Raw genomic sequence first — 24,740 nt, 5'->3', positions numbered from 1 at the left:
CTTTGCTGTTTGACATTGCTGTCAGAGAGGAAAAATTTTGACCACCTTGGCTAACCCCTAAAGTACGTGACTTTGTTAATAATCAGTTGTGGTAGCTTTTGGCCTAGAAGGGGAGAAGTGGTGTCTTCTGCTTGACCTGCACAGCTTCTAAACTCTGCAGGTTCTTGATGGAGCAGAGTGATGGCTTCTCTTGTCCGACTGACTTCACGAATGTTAACAATGGGTTTATTGCCCGGGACTGATCAGGGTACGGTGGGTTAGGGGAGGCTGAAATTCTGCAAAACCTGCTGCTTGGGTCAATGCACAGCTTCATCCAGTTTTGGCTTCTCAACCGATAAACAAGACCTCCAAGAGCACATAGGAGATCTGAGTTCAGGATCTCCTGAGGATTCTCAAATTACTTCAGAGCAGCTGTAGTCCTACCCCATCCCAGTTTGGTCTGCTCTTGCTGGACAGGTGGTGATGGTGCAGTGTTTTGTTTTTCCATGAGTTCGTCAGGAACAATAAAGGGATGTTTTGATGCTGTTTTGAGCATGATTTGGTGGAAAGGCGGGATACAAATTTAACAATGACAAAAAATAATGCCTGAAAACTCAGGACTGCTTAAAATGCCCTTAACCTCAGGCTTTTTTTTTTTTTTTTTGCTGCTATTGCATGTGGCATCTTAAGTTTAGCCAGAGGAGTGAACAATTAAGCGACTTGCTCACAGGATTATAGAGAAGCAGCTCCTTCCTGTGCTGTATTGTTCTGACCTGTGACCCGCACAGTTAACATTGATGCATAAAAGCTTGCTCCAGTAGAATTTCTAAGTGTGGAGTTTGACTGCCAGTTCTGAAAGGGCTGTGCTTTGTGCAAGCAAATAAAGGTTGAGTAAACTATTTATTATTTATATTTATTATATTTCCCACCTTTCCTCCGAGAAGCTCAAGGTGGTATACATGGTTCTTTCCCCTTCCACATCTTTATCCTCATGACAACCGTGTGAGGTAGGTCAGTCTGAGAGAATGCCTGACCCAAAGGTCACCCATTGAGTTTCAACACTGATTGGGGATTTGAACCCTGGTCTCCCAGGTTCTAGTCCAGTACTCTAAGCACTCTGCTATACTGGCTCTGTTGAATCCATGTGTCACAGTGGCCGGAGTGGGCTACTTCAGAGTAACGACTCTACACCGCTCTGCATTTTATCTTTTTATTGGTGCTGCGTATTTACAGTGCTGAAGGCAGTGCTATTTACAGAGACACATCTTATCCGCTTGAATCAGAACCTCCGAATGGCGTTTGGCGCGTTTTTCTCCAACACAACAACTTGGGGAGACCCATCCTTTTCCCCCTACGTTTTCTGCGCAATTCCGGAGTTGGGGGAACAGGTCTGCCCCCCTTGCTTTCCCCTTCCTGTCTCACCTGGGGCGCTGGCTCCGCTACCCTGTCTGAGCCTCGGACCCCACTTCCTGCTTCCCCACTTGAGACGGAGCTCTCCCTGCTTTCCCCTGCGCTCGGGGATGGGCTGGAACTCAGGAGGGGAGGGACTTCGCGATATCCCCTGTCCCTCACACCATGGAATTGTAGATTTGAAAGGGCCACGACGGTCATCTAGTCCAACCCCATGCAATGCAGGAATCTTTTGCCCAACACGGGATTCAAACCCATGACCCTGAGATTAAGTGTCCCATGCTTTACCAACTGAGCTCTCTCCTTGTCCTGCCACCTCCTGAGTTGAGCTGTGTGTGTGTGTGTGTGTCTGTTGTCCATTCTCTTACCTTTGATGGTAACTAGCCAGATAACATCTTTACTTGTTCTGAGTAAGGAACTGAACTTTACTACTTTTTTTTAAAACCATTGTGACTTGGCAGCTTGCCCTTGTGAAGAAAGGCCTCAACAGCCTTTTAGTATGTTCAGTGTCCTCTAGCTCAGTAATCTGCCATGAAGGTCAGGAGACCCACTTGTGAGCATTCTGCTAAACTTCTGAGGCATGCACGGAAAACATCAGGAGGTGATGTGGTCTGACAGTAAGCCACTGTAGAGGATTGATTCCCCAGCCCTCCCCCCCCCCCCCGGTGCTCTCTTATTTTCACACGGAAAGTCTGTACGGGTTGATTTGCTGCTTTGAGACGATATACCGGTTTTAATGCAGTTTCCCAGAACAGCTGCCAGGCCCAAGTGTTGCCTTTTGAAGAGCCCCAGTTTGAATCCCTTGCAGTGAGAAGGGAGGGGTTAAAGCCTGGACAAGTGTCTCTTGTATGCTCTGTGATCTAAGAGATTAAGGCATGTAGGGAACAGTATTTGTGGTTTCAAAAATAACCCAGAGCTATGCGAGTGTCTTGTATGAACATGTTTTCAAGCTGGAAAGCAACTGCCAAGTCAACGGCGCTTTGCCTCCAGAAGGCAGCTTGGACACTTGCAGTCTGGAGCACAGTGGTCTTCAAACGTCCTTCCTTCCCTCAGGGACTTATTTCCACACTGACGTGTCTGATAAGGAGCTGGTATTTGCCTGTCCTTTTGTGTTCCAGTGGATATTAGGGTGCCTTCTCTGTTTATGTAGGCCACTGGCCAGGCCTTTCAGGCTGTGCTATTGTTCTGAATGTTCACTGTTGAATGAACCCCATGCAACAATGGCCGTACAAGAAAGGGAGGTAATGGTAGGCCCCGCCTTAGATGGAAGCTTCATTGCTTGCCATAGCAAATTTCCTTGATGAGTTTCCTACAAAATATACGCTGAAAACTGGCTGAAGCATTACTTTGGAACTGGGCTGGGGCATCATGCAGCTCCTGAGGAATCACTTGTGAGAATCTGTGAAAGCAAAAGCTTAATGGACTTTTAAACAAACAAAAAAAAAAAAACCAGCAGCTTCCTCATCGAATACAGGCTGTTAAAGTGCTGAAAAATTGGAAGTGAGGCATTAAGGCAGGCATAGGCAAACTCGGTGGCTCTCCAGATGTTTTGGGACTACAACTCCCATCATCCCTAGCTAACAAGACCAGTGGTCAGGGATGATGGGAGTTGTAGTCCCAAAACATCTGGAGAGCCACCGAGTTTGCCTATGCCTGCATTAAGGAGTTGGAAGACACCCTTTCAATTCTCATTACAGCTACATTGGTGGGCTAACTCAAATTTGTCTCGCTTGAACATAAGTTCCCTTCCTCTTCAAATCCTCCACAATATGTGCATCATGCCCTGCAAATGTGACTTTATGTTCTTGGTGTTTTTAAAAAACGTGACATGAGGTGCAGCAAGAACATTTAACCACAAGTCAGCTTGACAAGAATATGTTTGCTACAGATATGGATATGAAATCTAAATTCATGTTGCCTGATAAGGGATGTCCCCCCCTAATTTGTGTTTGCAATTTATAGGCTACCCAATAATCAGAGTTCTCTGAGGCAGCTTACAGTATTTCTTTTAAGCACACATAATAATAGAAACAACAAAATAAAACCAAAGCAGCAGTGTTTAAATCACAAATCACTTTAAAACAAAGTGGAGGAAAATAAATTTTTCAGCAACCAATCTGTTTAAAACCAATGAAAGTAGGGGCTCTGCTTTTCCAAAGCTGCAGTGTTCACTGACTAAAACCTTGTTGCTTTCTGGATTATTGCCATCTCTGCTTAAAGAGCAGGTGAATCTTGAAACCTGTCCACTCTCATTCAGGCATTTAACTTTGAATCAGAGCAAACCATGACTAGGGAATTGACTTCTTATTAGCTGGGCAGAGCAACATTTTCAGGGCAGAGGAACACACTTATTTGGTGGGAAAGTGGTTAGGGGCTGAATACTAGCTGAATACTGAATACTCTCGATCTCTCGATCTCTCTCCCCCCCACACACTTTTTTGGGTGGGAGATGCTGCATGCATTTTGCAAGTTTCCCACCTGTGTTTTAAAAACATGGAAAATTGATCATACAAGCAGTCCCAGCCCCCTAAGCCCCTGGAATGTCTGCTTGAATATTTGAAGATGAAAATGAAGGCTATGCCTTCTGCCCTCCCTATGATTTAAGGCGACATTCCTTGGGCCCCACACTCCTCGGTTGCCTCTTTCACCCCATGGGACCACTTGCTTCCTCCATTCTAGCGTTGGGGCCACTCTCAGTCAGGATCCCACTCCTGGCCAAGGCTTGGATATGGAGATCAGGCAGTATGCTGAGGTTATGAAGAAGCGCCTTCCTCTGACTTGGGCAGGTTTCCCAGCTACTCTGGTGTTGTCCACCACCAGCTCTAATTGGTCTTGCACAAACATCTCTCCCAGTGTTGCTGCTGCTGCCCACTTCCTTTTCTTTTCCTAACCACAGGCGCCGGAGCCTGATCTCGAGAGACCATATACATGTAAAGCATGACAGCTCCACCATGCAGATATGATTCCTTCTTCCTTTGAGAGGCTCACCAGTCCTGGACCAGACCACTAGTGTGAAGTCTGCACTTTGTTACTGAGCTGTGGCTCCCTCACAAGTTGATTCAGCAAGGAAGCTGCAAAGGAAGGAGCTCTTCCCAGTAGGCCCCCTTCGGCCCAACATTCATGTGTGCAAAACCGCTCCAGACAGTGGGTGGAGGAGGCCTTAGGTGTACGTCCTTTGCAGTGCATTTGCGTGGGCACAAATGGCAGATGTTCGAGATGCACTGTGTGTGTTTACACCCTGAAAGCAGGGTGGGCTGGGGATTTCTGCTGGACCCTATTTCTGAAGGAGTCTGCGAAGATGCACATCTTGTTGTCTTCTTTTGGGTTGCAAAGCAGTGGGGTAGTTTGGCAAAAGCAAAACAAGAGAGTTTGGTCTCAGATGAATAATAATAATATTCATCATCATTTCCTGGTGAGACTTCCTGGGTCCTCCTGTGCAGTTCTGTTTCCAGCAGTAAGAGTTTTTTAAAGGAATGTGGAGCCACCCAGAACATTAAACCTGTGAGACTGATCTCAGGGTGGGGGGATCCTTGGCCATCTCCATCTTTACCTAAAAACCTTCCTTGGACACTGTTTAAGCTTCTTCCATGACTGTGAGGACCTGAAAGCTTTTTATATTATTGTTGCAAAAGCTGAAGTGCTCTTGGTATCAAATCTTGTCCTGTCTCCTGTGCTTGTACACTGAGTTATATAGGCCCCAAATACATCCATTAACAGGAAAACCAAGTGCTAGAGCAGGGGTTCCCAAACTAAGGCCCGGGGGCCGGATGCGGCTCAATCGCCTTCTAAATCCGTCCCGCGGACGGTCCGGGAATCAGCATATTTTTACATGAGTAGAATGTGTCTTTTTATTTAAAATACATCTCTGGGTTATTTGTTGGGCCTGCCTGGTGTTTTTACATGAGTAGAAATGTTCTTTTATTTAAAATGCATCTCTGGGTTATTTGTGGGGCATAGGAATTCGTTCATATATTTTTTTGAAAATATAGTCCAGCCCCCCCCCCCAAGGTCTGAGGGAGAGTGGACTGAAACTGCTGAAAAAGTTTGCTGACCCCTGTGCTAGAGGGACTACATTTCCATGAGGAGGCAAGGGTTCTGTTCCTTTAAGGCAGTGGAAGCATCTGCTTTACTGCATGTTGCAGACCTTGCATCCATTCATGCCATGTGAAAAAGATATACTGATGCTACAGACCCCTGTAACCATTTTGTCCTTGTAGCAACATGGTGAAAGGGATGTGTGCTTTCCTTGAGGATGTTAAAAGCAGTCCCGAGACCTTTTCTACCGCTCTCTCATCCCTTCCCCACCTTCACCTGGCCACTTTTTTCTCTCTTCTCCCTCCCACCTTCTATTGCTTCAGTCACACTTTCCAGGGTACAGAGTGTCTCTTAATCACACAGCCACCCCCTTAAGAGGGTGACTGGGACAGGTTGGGAATCTCACGGCTGAGCCACGTTTGCAGTGCAGGTCTTGCTTTTATATTTAGAAGGGATCTTGGGGAGTTAAGCCAGCACCCTGCATGAAATGTAAGACCTCCAGAGGCATTGGCAGTCATTTGCTCCTAAGCAGATCTTGAGTGTGTTCAGCTTGGGGGTGTGGTAGCACAGTTGTGCCATATCAGAATTTGGTGTCCTTGAAATCTCACTATCTAATCTAACAGGAGTGTCTGCCTGGCTTAATCACTGCACACTGGAAGTATTGCAAAGCGGAAGGCCTGGCTGAATAAAGCACTGGAAGTCCTCTTCTGAATCTTGGGTGTGTTTGGGGCAGGAGCAGGTTGGATGACCTACAAAATGCAATGCCTGTGGTTTGACACAGATGGTGCCAAGTTGCCCTCTGGTGGCCAGGCTGCAGTAACATACGAGAGGTGTCTCTATCTTCAAGGAAGCGAAAGGTGCTGGAAAAATCCCCAGTGACAAAACTACCTGGGAACTTGCTCACCCCTCTTTAAGAACAACCATTTCTTCCTGGGCCCAGCTTAAGCTGCTAGTGTAAGCTGCTGTCATTGTTATTGCCTGCTTCTAATTTCAAGACAATCCCAGCACTTGGGCGCTTGACCCCGAGGGCTTGTGGTCGCCTCCGTATCTGAAAACTAGAGCAAGAAAGGAAAGCCAAGGTGATGCAGGGAAAGGGGGCCTTCTTGCTTGGTGATACTGGGAAGTTCTGCCACCACCTGTTCCTGCTAGAGGATTGGCTTTTGGGGCCACACTTTCAGCTTTTAGCGTGGCAGCAGTGGGGATGATGTGCCACAACTGGGTCCCTGTGTTACCTTATCCTACCAAGAAATGTAAACAGGTGGTTGGTGATGGTGGAACCCCTTCTTAATCCTTGTCCCGCAGATCTCTTCTATAGATGGGCAGACCAGCCTGGTTCCTGTCTCTGGTAGTGCAGCTGCTTTGGATGACTTGACGGATCCCGAAAGTAACTTGCTTCTCTTCCTCCTTCGCAGGAGTTACGAGGACATGTTGGTGGATGATTTGGCTAGAGACCAGTACTACTGGGCCCCCCTGGCCCAGCACGAGAGGGGCAGCCTAGCCAGCATGGATAGCCTGCAGAAAGGGGGCCCGCCCCCGCCCAACTGGCGCCAGCCCGAGCTCCCTGAGGTGATTGCCATGCTGGGCTTCCGCCTGGATGCGGTGAAGTCCAACGCCGCGGCCTACCTGCAGCACCTGTGCTACCGCAACGACAAGGTGAAGACGGAGGTGCGCAAGATGAAGGGCATTCCAGTGCTGGTGGAGCTGCTGGACCACCCCAAGAAGGAGGTGCACTACGGGGCATGCGGGGCCCTGAAGAACATCTCCTACGGCCGGGACCAGGACAACAAGATCGCCATCAAGAACTGCGACGGTGTCCCTGCTCTGGTGCGGCTGCTAAGGAAGGCACGTGACATGGACCTCACCGAGGTCATCACAGGTAATTTCTGGGCCCTGGGAGAGGGAAGGTGGAGGTGGAGGCATCAGGTGTCTTCCAGGCACTCCTTGACCAGGCAAATGCTTTCTCTTGGCGCAGGAACACTGTGGAACCTGTCCTCTCACGACTCGATAAAAATGGCCATTGTGGACAACGCCTTACATGCCCTCACGGATGAGGTCATCATCCCACACTCTGGATGGGAGAGGGAGCCCAGCGAGGACTCGAAACCCCGCCACATAGAGTGGGAGTCTGTGCTTACCAACACCATTGGCTGCCTTAGGTAAGCTGGGGCTGCCCTGCTCCTCCAGGCATGCCTGCGTGCTGCATGTGCTGGAGGCCGCTGACCTGCAGGTGTGCTTTAAGCAGACACCTGAGTGACCCTGCTGTAGGTGCCTGGCTGATGTTCACGGTGAGCACATTCCAAAAGTCAGATGCCACCACACAAAAGGCCCTGTTCTTAGCAGACGTAAGACGGGCCTGATGCTTGCCAGCTTATTGGGAGCAAGTTGCATAGCTCTTTGAGTAGCTTTGGTAGAAGTGAGATGAACCATTAGACTGGACTCTTGGGGCTGAGATTGGTGCCTTCTAATAAACTGGAGATGCTGCCGGGTATAACTTGAGAAAACCAAAGAACTCCTGCTTTGCCATAATGTTGAATTCCTGACTGCAGGCCATTGAAGCAATGCACTGTCCCCTATGCTAAGAGATGGGGCGCACAGAGAAGGAACAAGATGAAGTTGCTGGCCTTCCTGGCTGCCTTGTGTTTTTTTTTGCAGCAGCAGCAGCAGAAAATTGGGTGACAGTCAGAGAGGCAGTGTTGGAGCTGAAATAGATAGCCCATGAGGTCTATAATCAGCCTGACTAGGATGGTGTAGCAGGTGGTATGAGGAAAAGGCTGGAAAAGGCTTCTGCCATGATGTTAGAAGGTTCTCACCAGAAGCTTGAAAATTTCCACACACAAACCCAGCACAGACTTGAGAGTGGAAATGTGGCCTAAATTTAAGCACAGAAAAGCAGACAGGCTTGTAACAGTCACTACCTGATAGTGTCTCCATCTTTCTAATATTTCTTTCTCTCTTTTTGTAGAAATGTCAGCTCAGAGAGGAGTGAAGCCCGCCGAAAATTGCGGGAGTGTGATGGGCTAGTGGATGCCCTCATCTACATTGTTCAAGCAGAGATTGGCCAGAAAGATTTAGACAGCAAGGTAAAGGGAGTGTGGGAGGAGGCAGCCCTATTCTAGTTGCCACTTGCCCTTGTTGGGGAGGGGAGGGGAGGGAGAGAGTCTTCTGCACCAAATGCAGTGTACTTTGTTTGCCTGTCTTCTGATTTCCCCTTTTTTGAGAGAATGAGGAGGGGCATCTGGGTGGTTATCAGAGGCTTTATGGGGCTTGAGGGAGAGTCTTTAATTTGCATTCTCAGCAGGAACATTTCTCCCATTTTGTAAAGAGGAGATTCCCAATAAAGCACGTAGATGTATCTATTTTCTCTTCCCCAGATCTCTCCTTGTAAAGTTGGGCAGAATGTTTGCCCCGCCCGCCCTTTTGTAGGGAGCTGCCGCTTCACAAAGTGGTACTCCACTTGGGTCTCTTGGTTGTTTCACAGATGCACTAAGGCAGCCTGTCTCTCCCCACCTCCCCCCAGCTGATGCCTTTTTGATCAGGATGGGGGAGCTGGATCAGCTGGTGGGCCAGATCATTAACCCCATACCATTACCCAGCAAGCTGGCTTTGACAAAGCTCCAGTGGATTGTTGTAAGCAGCTGGCTGGCGATTACAGGAAGCCCCTTAGAAGTCTGTTTGCAGGCACAGCTTGGATTCAGACAACACCTGCAAATGGACAGTGGGGGCCTAGCGGGTGGTGGCCCCTTCAGTTGCACTAGGCAGTTCCTAACGGGCAACACCTTGGTGCATCTAATCTTGATAGGGCTTGCTGTCAGTGCCCATCAGTGAGGAGAGGGCATATTGGTTCCTGCTCACAGCCTGAATGTGTTGCTGATGTCAGATGCCCACACCCCACCCCAGATTCTTGTCCCAAGGTGCAGAATGCTACCGGAGCTCCTGCTTTCCCGCCTTTCTTGTACTTGCTTATTCTTGTGCACGCAACTCCCGACCTCTTGAATTTCTGTGACCTTGATGCCCATCTTGAGGAACTGTTTTGTCTTTTGCCAGCTTGTGGAGAACTGCGTTTGCCTCCTGAGGAACCTGTCCTACCAGGTGCACCGTGAGATCCCCCACGCAGAGCGTTACCAGGAAGTGCCCCTCAATGCGGCCAACAACACCGGTCCCCATGCAGCCAGCTGCTTTGGTGCCAAAAAAGGCAAAGGTAGGATTGCCCTGTTCCCTTGCATAGATGGGGTCGGGCTAGGCCACGGCAGGGAGAGATGTTTCTGAGTGCTGCTTAAGTTGTCCTTGGCCTCGTAAGGACAAGCTGCTGCTTTTCCATCGAAGCGTTCTATAGCTGCAGTAACTTTTCCTGGCTCTCCTGCTCTTTTATCTCTCAAGGCCTGACGACTGGTCTTTTTGGTGTGTCAATCAAGGTGATGGATGGGGTTTTTCGACTAATTTGTGGCCTGTTTCCCCTTCTCTTTTGCTTTCCTTCCAAATGGCCTGTGAATCCTGCTGGCATCTCTACTCTCTTGCCTCCCTTCTCCCCTCTCTTCCTCCTCCGCCCAAAGACGAGTGGTTCTCGAGAGGTGAGTTGAGCTTTTTTCCCAGGGGGTGGGCGGGACATGCTTGTTTCTATAAAACGTGTGACTTTGCAAGGTCCTTCCAAAGCTTTCCTCTGCTGCGTTGCCCTTGCTTGGGAGACAATGCTGAGTTCATAGTCTTGCATTCTGCTGGGGTCGCCCCCTAAGAACTCCCTTCAAGGAAAGGAGCACTGGGTGCAGGGAGGACTAGCATCAAAGCTGCCTGGGATGGGGAATCTTGTAGGCATCCAGCTATTTTTGGTTTACCGGGTCCTGTCAGGCCCAACCAGCATAGCCCAGTAGTCAGGGATGATGGGAACCAGGGGTCCAGCAGCTTCTGGAGAGTCACAGGCTGGCCTCCTCTGCGCCACACCTTCTCAGATGCAAGCGCAAAATGTGAATGTGACAAAGCATGTTTGGAAATGCATGTATTGTACATGGCTGCCTGTCAGAAACCTGCCGCTTGGCTGTAATTCTCAGCTGAGTGTAATCTCTCCATGTGCACTGACCTTTTCTCTTTGGGACGTGAAATTGTGAGATGTCAGAGGGTGGGGAGAGATAATAATGCCCATGGAAAAAAACAGCTAAGTAACCTCCTTGCCGTTGTGCCTGACATCTGCAGCGAGAGGAGCCCTTTCCTTAATTCTCTGTTTCCTACTGTGCTTGTTTTCCTTTCCTGCTTCCTTGACTTGTGCCACTCCTGGTCTTTGCAACATTCACTTCTCCCCCACCCTGCAATAGTTAACTTGAAAAAAAAACCACTGCTCTTGAACAGAGTAGATGGTGCAGATAGGGAGAACCCCAGCTGTGCATCATTATGCTCAGTTTGTATTGCCTCCCAAGAAAACCCCCCTCTTGGATCCTAACCAAAGACATTGCATGGACTTGCACGCTGCATGTTTCCTGGGTGCGGGTGGTGAAAGTGCCAGAGCAGGGTGTGTGGTGCAACAGCCGCCTGAGGCAGGAGAGCACCAGCCCTAATCTCAATGCTGGTGTGGCGCGGTTAGTGCGGAACAGCAAGAAGTCAGGCCTTGTTTTACTTGGCAGCTGTGCAGGGCTGCTAAGTCTATGTGCTTCTCTAGCCTTGGCAGTTTTGAACTGAGGTAGAGTGGGACTGGAGCTCGGTGATTTTTAAAAATCCTTCTTTATCTTTCAGTTTCTAAAAATACATATAACGAACAATTCCCCTATACTCCCACCCCACAGGAAGCATTCCTCGCATATACAATGTACTTAGTTCAGTCAAATGTTAGTAAATTGTTTAGAATAGATTGCATCCGTTAATTCATTCCTGGCAACTCCAGTTAAAGCAAGGGCGGGGTGGGGGTGGAAAGAGCAGAAGTAGAGCCTGCTGGATCAGGCCAATGACCCCCTGGTTGCTGCTGGACTCCAGCTCCCGTCAGTCCCAGCCAGCATGCCCAGTGCTCAGCGATGATGAGGATTGCAGCCCAGCAACCTAGGGAGGACCACAGGTTCCCCACCCTTGAGTTGAAGGATCTCTGGTAGCAGTACTGCACAAAGACACTGTGATTGGAGATCCACTGCCAGTTATCGCCAACAGTACGGGGGTCACTGTGTTGGTGATGGTGAGCTTTTGGAAATTCTCCCCCTCCCCAGTTTCTTTCCTAATATTGTTTGCTTGGGTTTCCCTCCCTACAAGGTAAAAAACCGACAGAGGATCCTTCTACCGATATCGTAGACTTCCCCAAAAGACCAACCCCTGCAAAAGGTAATGTTTCTTACCCTTTTTCTGGGCAAGGGCAATGGCTCGCCTGATTTCCGATAGTAGCGAAGCCTCTCTGCTTGAGACGCTGAGTAGCCACAGCTAGTCAGAATAGACAGCACTGAGCTAGATGGACAAAAACCTGATCTGGTTTAAGGCAGCTTCTTAAAGGTACCCCTTTCTCACTTTTGGATGGGGGGGCGGGGCGGTGTAAATTTGTTTTAACTACTTCTCATGTGTGGTATCTTGTTGTGTGAGCTCCCACATGATCAGCCTTTAATGCAGGCAAAGGACATGAGACGTGCACAGGGTTTGGGTGAAGGTGGGAGATCCTTGAACTTCTCAGCAAAGGTGTGGCACGCAGGTGTGCTGGAAAAATAGCCATTCTTGCTCTGTGGCTGCAGTTGCCTTACCTGAAAGGTGACTGAATAGCATTGATCCAGCAGAGTGTCTAGATCAGTTGACAAAACACACACACACTAATATGCTAAGGGGGGAAAATACGTATTTGCCATTATTTCAGTGCTAGGCAGTGTTGGCACCAGGCAGGTCTGCCATGGGAAGGTTTTTTTTAAAAACCAAGGGGCACTGCTACCCCCCCCCCCCTTGGGCCACCACCCATATTGTGAGGAGCTCTTTGGGGAAGAGTTATAGCTCAGTGGTAACCATCTCCCTTCTCATGCGGAAGGTCCTGGAGTCATGATCAGTGTTCAGAGCACTGAACTAAATAAACCCAAGTGCATGATAAGGCAGCTTCCTTTGTTCCTGGTGGGGGTACCTAAAAGAGAGCTTGGCAGGCTTGACGTGAAACTTCCTTCTCTTCCATTTTGCTAGGTTATGAGCTCCTTTTCCAGCCGGAAATTGTCCGCATATATATTTCCCTGTTGAAGGAGAGCAAAACTCAAGCTATCTTAGAAGCTTCAGCAGGAGCCATCCAGAATTTGTGTGCTGGCCGTTGGACGGTGAGTGGGCCACCCGAGAGAGGCAGGGACTGCAAACTGGGATCCACCTTTTTCTTTAATTAAAAAAGACCTATCTTGGCAAAGGTTTGTAGTTGGCAAAGGTTTGTAGTTAAGGCTGCGGGCAAAGCGGAGAGGCCTCATTGTGCATAAGTGAGGGGAAGTCCCATCCGGTCCCTCCTAGCATCCCAGCACATGTTGAACTGGACAAGCAGGTCCAATTTAGAAGGCAGCCGCCATGGAAGTCCCTGGCAATGTTCTCCGTGCTCCTTTCATGGCTGCAAGGACCGTCCATTCACGGATCCTTTGGATAGTTTTTCATGTCTAGGCTGTAGTCTCGGCCTGATGGGGAATTTCCGGAGTGGAATAGTGAAGTCAACATTGTGGTTAAGAAGGCATTTGGCAAGCTGGGTGTTAACTATAAAAACAAACAGCTGGTCTCCGCATTGGATTGACTGTGAACTTTTGCTATGGGAATTCCTAAGGAAACTGAGTTCTCACTGTAATAATGTTGTGGGAACGCAGAGATAAGGCCAGGGGCATTTTGTTCAGAAAAAAATATGTATTCCTGCGTATGGAGCCCACTTCTTGGGTAGATCTAATTGCTTCTCATGTAGCTCTTTCACTAAAGCCAAGTGTCTTGTGTTTTCCCTCTTTGCAGTACGGTCGGTACATCCGCTCTGCGTTGCGCCAGGAGAAAGGCCTCTCTGCCATTGCGGACCTGCTAACTTATGACAGCGAGCGCGTGGTGAAAGCTGCGTCTGGAGCCCTGCGCAACCTGGCAGTGGATTCCCGTAACAAAGAGCTGATAGGTGAGAGAAGGAAGGAAAGGCGGGAAGAGAAGGGACTTTGGTGGATTTCTTATCCTGTCTCAGCAGTTTGGTGTGGGTAACACTTTTCTTGGGGGGGGGAGATCCTTTCCAAAACACATGCTAGCTGAGTTATGCCAAGAATTGGCCAAACCAAACACAACTCATGCTGTTTCTTGAAAGATGCTCACTGCCAGGGAATGCACTGTTTTTAAAAGGTGGGCAGGGTCCCTGTGCCCATAAGCAGTATGATCATTGTTTGTGGGTGGTTGATCATTATTGATCAAGAATCATAGTAGAATATTGGAAGGTGGAGGTTGGCGAGAAAAGCCTTTGCCAACCTGGTGCCCTCCATCTGCCCCAGTCAGCATGGCCCAAGTTTAGGGGTGCTGGAAGTTGGAGTCCCAACAGCCTCTAGAGGGCACCGGATTTGGGGAAACTGGCATAAAGTGATGCAAGGTTCAAGTGTTTTGAGGGTTTCAATTTCCGTCTACCCCAAACAACATGGCTCCAAAGTAAGGGTTGATGGGAGTCGTAGTCCCAACAAGAGCACTAGCATTTTCCTGTCACCTAGCTAAATAAGGCTTGGCTGGCAACTTGCTCTGCCGGGTAAATGAATGAAGTTCTGACAGTTGCATTCCCTTGATCAGCTGAGAACAGAATCTTCCGCTATATTCAGCCTGTGCCTTATATCAGTTTCATGGTAGGAGAGCCTTCGAGGTCTCAAAGAGTCTGTTGGGAACTTCTGCTTCTGTCTTCTGATCACTTCTGTTTATATTGTTCCTTTCCCCCTAACCGACGCTGATCTTCTCCCTTTCTTAGGCAAGCATGCCATCCCCAGTTTAGTGAAGAATTTGCCAGGGGGACAGCAAACGCCAGCTAAGAACTTCTCTGAAGATACTGTGGTCTCTGTGTTAAATACCATAAATGAGGTCATTCTGGATAACTTGGAAGCAGCCAAGAAACTGCGGGAGACGCAAGGCATTGAGAAACTGGTGCTGATCAACAAATCTGGGTGGGTGCAGCTCCAAAGGGGGTTAGGTAGAGGGTGCCTGCACAGATTTCTACAAACCCCCCATCCTTCTCTTAGGAGGCTTATGGGCTGGGCTGTTTGTTCTTTTGCAATAATCTTCTGTTCTCTCCTAGGAACCGCTCAGAGAGAGAAATCAGAGCAGCTGCTCTTGTACTGCAGACAATCTGGGGGTATAAGGAATTGCGGAAGCCACTGGAGAAGGAAGGATGGAAGAAGTCTGACTTCCAGGTATCTGGGAGTTAAACCAGGGGTGGAATTTTCTGAAAACCCCAATGTTGAGCTTATCCACATGGATTTTTTTTCTAATCCCCGCCTCACTCGTCAAGAAGAGAGTTCTCCACACTTCAGTTCCACTAAAAAGACAAACAATTCTCACATGTTATGCACAGTCTTAATATGTGTACAGACGTACACTCTAGGATTCCTAAAGTAACCAGCACATAAACAGAAAAAATACAACACTGCATATAACTATATAAATACAGTTATATTAATATACATATCAAATTATGCCGCAGAAATATTGCACAACGTGTGTTTTGACTGTTATACATGTAGGGGTGGGTTTCAACAAACGAGTCCCCATCAGCAGAAAGGCTTTTGCAACGGGGGGTCCCCACACGCCCTCCAAATTGACACTGGAGAGGTCAGGGGAGCCCCCAGAACAGCATGTGGGGGAGGAGAGGGGGTGTCATTTCGACCGGCAAGCAGAAATGCTTCTCCCGGTCCGAACACTTGACATAGCACAATGTTGTTTCTTTTGTATAATTTTGCATATAATTAATTGGACTGGGTTCAGGCGCTTGATGCACGAGGGTGGTCCAATGCAAAAGCAAAGCTTGATGAGGTCAGAACTGCCAAAATCATGTACAAATTGGTTCAAAATGGATTCCTCCCTTGTTCAGCGTTCTCACCACTACACCACACTGCGTCGAAAGAGCAAAGGGTGAATCCAGCCTTTCAGTTGAAGGCCTAGCTTCTCAGGGCAAGCTGCATTCAACACCTGCGAAAGCTTGTTTCTGCAGCCCTGCCCTCTTCAATGGGTGTGTTTGTATGGTGTTGGGGTGCACCTAGAGCCCCATGGATGGCAGCCTATGCTTTGAAGTGCTGAGGAAATACCTAGGTAGCTAGGAACATCAGCACTAATGGCAGCTTAAATCTACCGGCTGGTTCCTTCTTTTCAGGTGAACCGAAGTAACAGTACTCGAAGCCAGGGTGGCAACTCCTTTGATGACAGCACCTTGCCCCTCATTGATAAGAACCAAAAAGGAGGTAAGTGCAAGATTAGTGGTATATCCAGGCTAGAAAGGTTCATGTGGCCCCTTGGGCTTTTTGTGTGGCAGAGGAGAATGAAACATAGGAAGCTACCTTAGACGAGGCCAGACCACTGACCCATGATGGTGGCTCTCCAAAGATTTTTAGGCTTGGGAGAGAAGCTTTTCCAGCCTTACTTGGAGGCACCAGGGTTTGAACCTGCAAAACATGGGCTCTCTCACTGAGCGGTGGCCACTTACCCACATATTATTCTCTCTCCCTCCATCCTATCATGTTAATAACATTGAACTTAGGTTTCCACACAAGCATCCCATGGCATGGATGAGGCTGTGTCACGTATTTTGAATGCACTCCTCCTGTGTGGGGCAGTAGCAGTGGGGAGGGACAGTAACAAAATGTAGACGTAGAAAACTTGACTGACCAGAGAATAGACTGGGCCCTGACATTCCAACTGGGAGATCTGCAGGGGAGAGCCATCCAGCATGGATACTTGCAGTATTCATATATAAAGTTCTCTTTAGAGCATTTAAAAAACAACAGAGATGTTGTCCTTAAGGATACACTTTCAGGAGTGATCGTGGCTTTCTGCTTTTTTCCCTTTGCACTGCAAAGGAAATCTATTTAATACTGATTTTAGTTGTAACGTTTAACATGAGATTTATTTTGTTTAAGACACTCTTCATTATCACTGAGTTGCAATGAGAGCTCATTAGTCAAAGAGCAAGATAAAAAGAGTGAATGCATTTGTTTTTCGAAAGGGTGGCTCAGTGTTGCAGCAACACAAAACGTCATCATTCAGAACTGTCGAAAGTTGCAATCTGAAGGATTTTAAGAATATTAATATTTGCTCCTAATCAGTACTTCAGGCATAGTCAAAGGGGGTGACCAAAATTGCCAGCAGTCTTTCTGCTGGTGGGAAACTTCTGCTGGGACCTTAATTGAATGGGTTACTGTTAATGCTGCTATAGATAAGACAAGTCCCACATTAGTCAGAACGAGGAGCAAGGACTTTGTTGCTAACTGCTCTGATTTTTATATTCTGTGCAGACAAGAAATCTTCTCGAGAGGAGATCCAAATGGGCAACATGGGACCAGGTATTGGAAATTCAGTGGTGTGTGTGTGTGTGAGAGAGAGAGAGAGAGAAGAGGGGAGGGGTAGAGGATTGATTGATTGACTGACTGACTGACTGACTCACTCATTCAGTACTGCTGGATAAACTTCAGCACCCTTCTATGTATAGCTGTGAAGTGTTCTAAACCTGTCTCCAAAACCTAGTGGGCCACAGGTGATTTGTCACCTAACTGAGTCCTGTACATGTGAACACACCAATGCATATCCAGTCCAGCTGTGCTAGGTCCTTGCCAGTGCTGTCCATCAACCCCACAGAGGCAGCTAATCCTCCTGCCACTTAGTTGCTGGAAGTGTAGCTTTGCTAGGACTAAAGCACAACCAGTGCTATTACTGGTAAGGTAAGTTGAGTACAGCTTCTCTGGCTTCAGTGCGCTTGCATCCTGCTAATAAAATGCAGTAGGTAGCTGCATTAGGGGGATAGCCTTGCTTTTAGATAGGCAATCGGCCTATGATAGATCCCTTCTAGCCTTTCCAAAATGAAACAGGTTCATCTTTCCCCTCTAGATGCTTACAGCTAATACATGCTCGTTATCTTCAGGTTGACACAGCTTTTTCAGAAACTAAGGCTGGTGTATGTCTCTCTCCCTTAAATTAGTGGGCTCATTACACTCTAGGGTGTCCCAGGGCTAGGCAGCATTGTGGCGAGTCCTCTCCCCCCTTCCCCCAGTTCCATTGAGCTAGCTAGTAGGGAGAACGACCGAATGGAGAGAAAAGAGTGCACACATCTTCTCATTTGTAAATCAGCAAGGAAGGAGAAGATGATGCTTGTTCCCTGGCTGGCTGTGGAGATGTAAGTTGACTCTCGACGCAGAGGAAGGGAAGAGTGTGTCCTTGCTTACCTTGGGCCCATGTGACATTTCCTCATATCAAGCCTTCCTCTTCATTTCAGACAATTACTCTACACTGAATGAGCGGGACCATAATAGGACATTGGAACGATCTGGAGAAGAAATGGAATCTATGAAGGGAGCCCCACTGATGGTAAAGACCGGGATATGCCCATTGAGGGAGACCTCTGCGGCATAGGTGTTTCTGGGCACGGGTAGCAAAAAGGACGGGGTGAGAGCAAGAGAAGCTTGCTGTCCAAGCTTATTTTGAAGTTTATATACCCCTTGTTAGGTTTAAAAACAAACAAAACCCTCAAAGCTTAGAAAGCCAAGGATTTCCAGAACTGGATAATGCACTGGGAATAGTATTGGTACAAACCATCTCCCCCCCCCCCCACACACACCAGTGTTTTTTTTTTGGGGGGGGTGCTAAAGAGTTGTTAACTAAACACCTAACCCCTGTCTTTGTTGACTATTCACACCTTCAACTCAGCCTCTCTTTCATTTCCCCCAGTGGCTTCTCAGTTAGACTTCTTGCTCCCTTTTCTCCCCTTCCGACATAACAATCCGTCCTTACTAACAATGTGTGTGTCTACAGCAGGAGGAAGGGCAGGAATCCTTTGCGGAGAGTGACCCGTTGCTTTATCCTCCTATGGTATGTCCCGTGGCTTTGGTGCTCTTCTGCTTCTGTATCCAAAAGCAGGGGAGAGGAAAATCTGGCCTGTTCCTCACATAGCTGCCAAGTTTTCCCTTTTCTCGCGAGGAAGCCTATTCAGCATAAGGGAAAATCCCTTAAAAAAAGGGATAACTTGGCAGCAATGGTTCCTCAAATCAACAAATCAAGCATTCGCAGGGGCAAAATCTGGGACGTTGCTTAACAATCCACTTTTCAGAGACCCGCTTCCCTGAGGACACTTGGAGTTTGGATTGCTTGATTCCATGCCTGCTTGCTCTGTATAAATCTTCTCCTTGTTGCCATTGGACTTATGGCTATGTTAACCTTGACTTTCTTGTCTCTTTCCACAGCAGAAGATCTAGAGCTGCCACCATCTGCCTTCTCTGTTTTGGGTTTATAACATACTTTGTATAACACTTTGTGGTGAAATGGACTGACTCTCTCTCTTTTTAAAAAAATCTCTTGGGCACACAAGTCCAGACACCCAGCGCCAAATGACTGGCCCCGCCTGAGCCCACAGGGCCTCACACCTCCCTGTAGACAGCTGCACCCATCCAATTCCCTGGACACTTCTTTTTGTCTGCATTTTTCAAAAGTGCAGCAATTCCTGAAGACCAAATGCTCCCAATGGATCTCACTAAAGCAACTAAGGCAGAACACTATGAAATTACAAGCTTCTCATCTGCAGCAGATGGTGGAAGCCCGTGGTGCAGATGGATCTCAGCTGAAAACCTACGATACTGGAACTAGGGTTTTTTTGTTTTGTTTTCTTAAATGCAGTGTCTTCTCTCTTCATGGAGAAGAACTCAGAGGACCAGTCTCCTCCTTCTCTTAGCCTATAGAATATATTTTTGTGTGTGATTCTTCTTCTTTTCTTGCAACAAAGGATGCTGGAAGTACTGGAACATTCCTGGTGGTGGTTGTGGTGGTGGTTTGGGAGGGAGGGAAGGGGGAGGGGATGACAAAGGAGGGACAGCTTGTGGGTGACTGCCATCTGGATGCAAGATGGCCTTAAAGAATATCTCTTTGAGATGACAGCCCTCTGTATCCTCCTAGGCTGAGGAAGAATGTGTGGGTTTGCATCTGTTTCCTCCCGTTTTCTTGCTTCTTGGTAGTTTTAATCTGAGAGGGATTAAATCAGCGCCTAGGAAGCTATTTATTTGTGGGAGGAGAGCAGTTCGGGGTGCAGGGGGGTTGAGGGACCAGGTGGAATCGGGCCGGAGTACGTTAAGTGAAAGTTGGTGAAAGGGATGGAAGTCTCCATACCTAGAAGCAGTGATGTTGGCTGTCGGAGAGCAGAGGAACCACATTGGCTGTGTCTGGTTTTGGGGTTGCCGGTGGCCAATTTTGGCTTAAGCAGTGGGTGCCTGGGTTGGGCTGCAAAAAGTGCAGAAGGCTGTTGAAGTTGGGAAGCTGGGTGATGTGGAAAGTTTGTGAGGGAGGGAAGACTCTCGTCTGTAAATATTGCCCAAATCCTCCCATGCAGGCAGGGGAATGAAAACTCTTAAATCTGTCACTATGTACACGTGCCTTTCTTCGCCACTGTGAAAAAGCTTTGCGCCCTTGGTAGTTTTGTGTGAGAAAGGCAAAAGGGCTTGGGCTGGGGAGATGGATATTTTGGCACAGAGTTGCGCTCCTGCTTTCTCTCTCTCTCTCTCCCCCCCCTTCCCTCCCTCCCCGCCCCCCGAACTAGAACCAGAATCCTGATGTTGCCATTTGTAATTGCAGTGGTGCATCCTACTTGAGTGAGAGAGATCAGGAATGAATCTGTCAACCACCTAAAGGGCTCGTGGGTTGGGGAGAGGTGTGAGAGCATGGTTAGGCGAGGGTTACGCTGTGCACCTTAATAGCTCACCTGTTTGGGGGAGCAAGAGGAACTTAAGAGGGTCTGCTTACAATCTTTGTCCTAATCTGCAAAACAGCAGTAAAAGGGACAATAGTGACTAGCTCTGGGCACCATATTGGTGACTCCCACCTTTCTTTCTTTTTTCTATGGAAGATGACTGCAGTCTTTCCCTCCCTCCTCCCTCCCAACCTCTGCCTCTGCCTAGTAACTGGAAGGAACTCTGTTGCCCTCAACTCCTGGGATTCTCTCCACACTAACAATCCACATTGCACAAGAGGGAGGGGGGAAGGCCTAAAGTGGAAGATTTTTCGGTGCCTCTGATATGCTCCTATCCCAGTTTTTCTTTCCTTTTTGGGGGGAGTGGGAGGGATCAAACATGCAAATCAGCCTTCTGAGGGAGGAGTCACTTGACTTTTTCTAATGTAAAACACTATTTCCTTTTTTATTTCCAGATAAACCAAAAAAAGCCCCTTCCCCACTGACCAATTCAATGCTGTAAGAGGGACTAATAATTCACTGACTTCTTTTGTTTTGCTTTTCCTTTGCACCCCTGGGGGAGGGGAACATCCTGCTGTTCCTTGAGTCCTGTGCTCACTCTGTAATGCTTTTAAAGTGAAATGATTTTTATATAAATAAAGTTTTAAAGTGTGTATTTGTTAAAATGGAATTGCCTTCTCCAAATATTGTTGAGTCTGTCATTTGTTGTCTACATATGAGCTGCAGATTAATATCCCCGAATAATTCACCAATTCAGACTGGATTCACTTGGCAAGAGTTGGACAGGCTTCTTCAGGTGAATTGTAGCTATAAAGTTAACCAGAGACCCTGAAATGTCTTCCCAGTGAAGATTTTACACCAGGCACCCCCAAACTGCGGCCCTCCAGATGTTTTCGCCTACAACTCCCATGATCCCTATCTAAAAGGACCAGTGGTCGGGGAAGATGGGAATTGTAGTCCCAAACATCTGGAGGGCCGAAGTTTGGGGATGCCTGTTTTACACAGACCATCCACAGTATAGTGGCAATCGTCCACCTCCATTGCAACAAATTAAACTTTTAAACCTACCTAGTAAACTTGTCAGTAGGATGATTTCCTGTTTTGAGAGCACCTTGTTCTTCTGAGCCAAGAGTTAGAAGGTTTGTTTGGTGTTTTTTTTTTAAATACTCTTAATTTTTAAATTAAAGACAAAATACAAGCAACATCAAACATACTGATTCAAGGGGGGGGGGAACTGGGATGGATATCAGGGAAGGGAAGAAAATGGAAAATAATACCTTACATTAATTCATGGATCTTTTATTATCACAAGCAACATTAAGAATTTACTTTATCTCAATATTCTAAAATATATATTCGCAAACTTAATTGGACCATTGTTCTGTCTCTTGTTGTATTCATGTACTGTATGTCAACAATTTAGCACAAATAGCATAAAGATGATCTGATATAGATTCTCCCCTAGTTAACCTTTTTTAAATATGTGAGATGCTCAGAGAGAGCTGTATCTCAGACTCTACCAAGCCAAACAACTGAGGGAGGTGGAAAAGATTTCCATTGACTGGCTAGTGACATTCTTGCCGCCCCTAATAATAGAAACTGAAGGGGCAGCAGTATTGCAGGATCACTAGAGAAAGCCCACTGACCATAGCTGCCAAGTTTTCCCTTTTCTTGCGAGGAAGCCTATTCAGCATAAGGGAATTTCCCTTAAAAAAAGGGAGAACTTGGCAGCTATGCCACTGACTGCCCACTTGCCATGAAATGCAATGGATGGTCCAAACTTCTGAAAACCAGAGCTTTGACCCCTTCCATTCCTTCCTTGCCACACACACACACACCCCACGGATGCTGCAACTTTGATGGCTGAACATGAAAAACACTGGGAAAGAGAAGCCTCATGCGAATGAAACAATGAACTGGAGTTTTGTTCTTTAAAAGATGAAAACTGGTGGGTTTTTTGCCAACGTTTGCTGTCTCTTGCAACCAGAGGGAAGAAAAGGCAGAGGTTTGAGACCAAAAGCAACAAACCTATGATGGCACGAAAAGGCAATTAAGAAACCAAGCTAGGGGAAGAGGGATCAGCGAAGGAATCTTGTTTCTTCCTGCTTGCCGCTTCTGTAGTGGAGATGAGAACTTTTAACATGAGATGGCTGGTTTGTTTGCCCACTTCACAATATACCATACCTCCTAACTAATTGGAAATACAGCACATAAATGGATTCCATTAATTCAATTTACAACATTTGCTAAATATTTAGCTTGTCAGGGGGGTTGTTTATGTTCTCTAAACTTTCTGATCCTTAACTGCTCAAATATCTGAATTCTAAAGGCTTGGTATCCAATATTTACAAGCCAGGCAATGGGCTCTGCCTAAGGTCTTAGCTCATGGGTAGGCAAACTAAGGCCCAGGGGCCGGATCCAGCCCAATCGCCTTCTCAGTCCACGGATGGTACCGGAATCTGAGTGTTTTTACATGAGTAGAATGTGTCCCCACAGGGTCTGAGGGACAGTGGACTGGCTCCCTGCTGAAAAAGTTTATCGACCCCTGTCTTAGGATATCCTGGGAGGGTGACTTCAAATGTCAGATTGAAGAACTTAAGTGGGATCAAACTAACTTCTAGGGTTCAATGATCCAGTCTAAAAATGATACTTAGGTGGATATCCTCTTTCTCATGGAAGTAATAGTTCCACTGCAGATCTAAAAGGTTCCAACCTTTTAAGTATCTGGAGGGGACACACCAAATATGTGAAAATCCAAATGGAATGTCCCAGGAGCACAGAGAACGTTCACTGCAGACTCCAAGAATAGAACCATCAAACGTGTATTAATTATGATTACATTTGTGTGTGAAGCAGTCCCCTGGAAAAGAAAAACCACTGCTGCAGTGATGCATGTATGTACATAATGATGTGACAGGAAGCACCTATTATTTATTAGTTGCAGGGCCGGCCCAATATATTTTGGCACCTGAAGCAGACCCCCAAATGATGGTCCGCCTCTCTGCCAAGGAAGAAGGAGTGGAGGAGGAAGAAGAAGAGTTTGGATTTGATATCCTGCTTTATCACTACCCTAAGGAGTCTCAAAGCGGCCAACAATCTCCTTTCCCTTCCTCCCCCACAACAAACACTCTGTGAGGTGAATGGGGCTGAGAGACTTCAGAGAAGTGTGACTAGCCCAAGGTCACCCAGCAGCTGCATGTGGAGGAGCGGAGACGCGAACCCGGTTCACCAGATTACGAATCTACTGCTCTTAATCACTACACCACACTGGCTCTCGTGGAGGAAGATCTACATCAGGAACAAGTGGGGAAGACAGATCAACATTGGGATCTGCTGCTCAGGTGGATCCTGTTGCCTCAGGTGGTCACTTCACCTTGCCTAATGGGTGGGCTGGCGCTAATTAGTCCCCCCCCCTAAAAAATGGAAACTCGAAGTGACTTACCGAAAAGCAAATAAAACAAGTATAAAAATACCACTTTGAATCTATTGTGTTGGTGTGAATGTGACCATTTGGACACAGAGTTTCATATGTGGTGGCCATGTTCCAGGATACAAGTTTTCTGGCAAAGAATCTTTCAAGAAATCATAGCTATTCTAAACCAGATAGGTGGTTTTTTCTGGACTCAGGGCTCTTCCAAAGTCTACATTTGGGCTGTCATGCAAAGATATAATTCATCTTCTACTAGCTGCCACAGGACTGGGAATTGTTCTCTAAGCTGATTGTAAGGTGCTGGTGGGGCAAGATGTGGTTCATTTATTTTTTATTTTATTAAATTTGTATACTGCTTTTCATCCGTAGATCTCAGGACGGTTCATGGCACTAGCTGAAAAATTAACACAAAGCCACTGTGCTCTTAGAGGAGAAACAAAGAGTGACAATTTTGCAACAATTTGGCTCCTTTTTTGCATTATGTGATTAGTCGGGGAGGTTCCGTTAAACCTCTGAATTCCTACAGAACGTTTGGGCTGGACTTATCACCAAGGCACCTATTATTTTATTATTTGACAGTTGTCCTGTGTCCTGTGTTTTATCATGAACTTGTGGCCCTTTTTGTTATATACCCTCCGGCGCAATACTCCCATGCATATTGTTTTTTGTTACATGATGTTTTTTTTCTGTATTACTGCTGCATGCATGGATGGATGGATGATTAATGTACCGTGTTTCTCCGAAAACAAGACACCGTCTTATATTTATTTTTCCTCAAACACACTATGACTTATTTTCAGGGGATGTCTTATTTTCCCCCTCCTTCTCCTGCCACAGCTGACATTGCTGCTGTGCCTATTACTATGTCTTATTTTCGGGGTATGGCTTATATTCCTTGAATGCTTAAAAATCCTCCTACGGCTTATTTTATGGCTACGGCTTATTTTCGGAGAAACAGAGTATGTAACATTAATATAAAAAGCAAATATTAAAAAGTATGAAAACCTCTATATTGGATAGTTCCTGTAAGGAATAATAAAGGTAAAG

The 24,740-nt window shown here is 47.0% G+C and overlaps 1 protein-coding gene across 10 annotated transcripts in view; it reads left to right on the top strand.

Moving 5' to 3' along the window:
• CTNND1 (catenin delta 1) overlaps positions 1-20,933 on the top strand; it is a 56,571-nt gene extending 35,638 nt beyond the window's left edge. For 6 of the 10 annotated variants that reach the window (XM_060277288.1, XM_035124511.2, XM_060277301.1 and 3 more), the window contains 15 exons: positions 6,837-7,300; positions 7,397-7,580; positions 8,387-8,504; positions 9,469-9,622; positions 9,975-9,992; positions 11,647-11,715; positions 12,544-12,671; positions 13,330-13,480; positions 14,300-14,492; positions 14,624-14,738; positions 15,695-15,782; positions 16,833-16,880; positions 17,807-17,898; positions 18,343-18,399; positions 18,771-20,933. In XM_060277288.1, coding sequence (XP_060133271.1) covers positions 6,837-7,300; positions 7,397-7,580; positions 8,387-8,504; positions 9,469-9,622; positions 9,975-9,992; positions 11,647-11,715; positions 12,544-12,671; positions 13,330-13,480; positions 14,300-14,492; positions 14,624-14,738; positions 15,695-15,782; positions 16,833-16,880; positions 17,807-17,898; positions 18,343-18,399; positions 18,771-18,782 — 1,891 coding nt within the window. In that variant the 3' untranslated portion in view covers positions 18,783-20,933. The remainder of the gene's footprint in view (positions 1-6,836; positions 7,301-7,396; positions 7,581-8,386; positions 8,505-9,468; positions 9,623-9,974; positions 9,993-11,646; positions 11,716-12,543; positions 12,672-13,329; positions 13,481-14,299; positions 14,493-14,623; positions 14,739-15,694; positions 15,783-16,832; positions 16,881-17,806; positions 17,899-18,342; positions 18,400-18,770) is intronic. The other 4 variants (XM_060277293.1, XM_060277295.1, XM_035124530.2 and 1 more) reach the window with 4 other exon arrangements.
• The last annotated feature ends 3,807 nt before the right edge of the window (positions 20,934-24,740 follow it).

This window comes from Zootoca vivipara, chromosome 1 (genome assembly GCF_963506605.1).
Source record: "Zootoca vivipara chromosome 1, rZooViv1.1, whole genome shotgun sequence".
NCBI lineage: Eukaryota > Metazoa > Chordata > Lepidosauria > Squamata > Lacertidae > Zootoca > Zootoca vivipara.
Note: the sequence above shows the minus strand (reverse complement) of the source record. Positions and strands in the feature narration are given on the sequence as shown.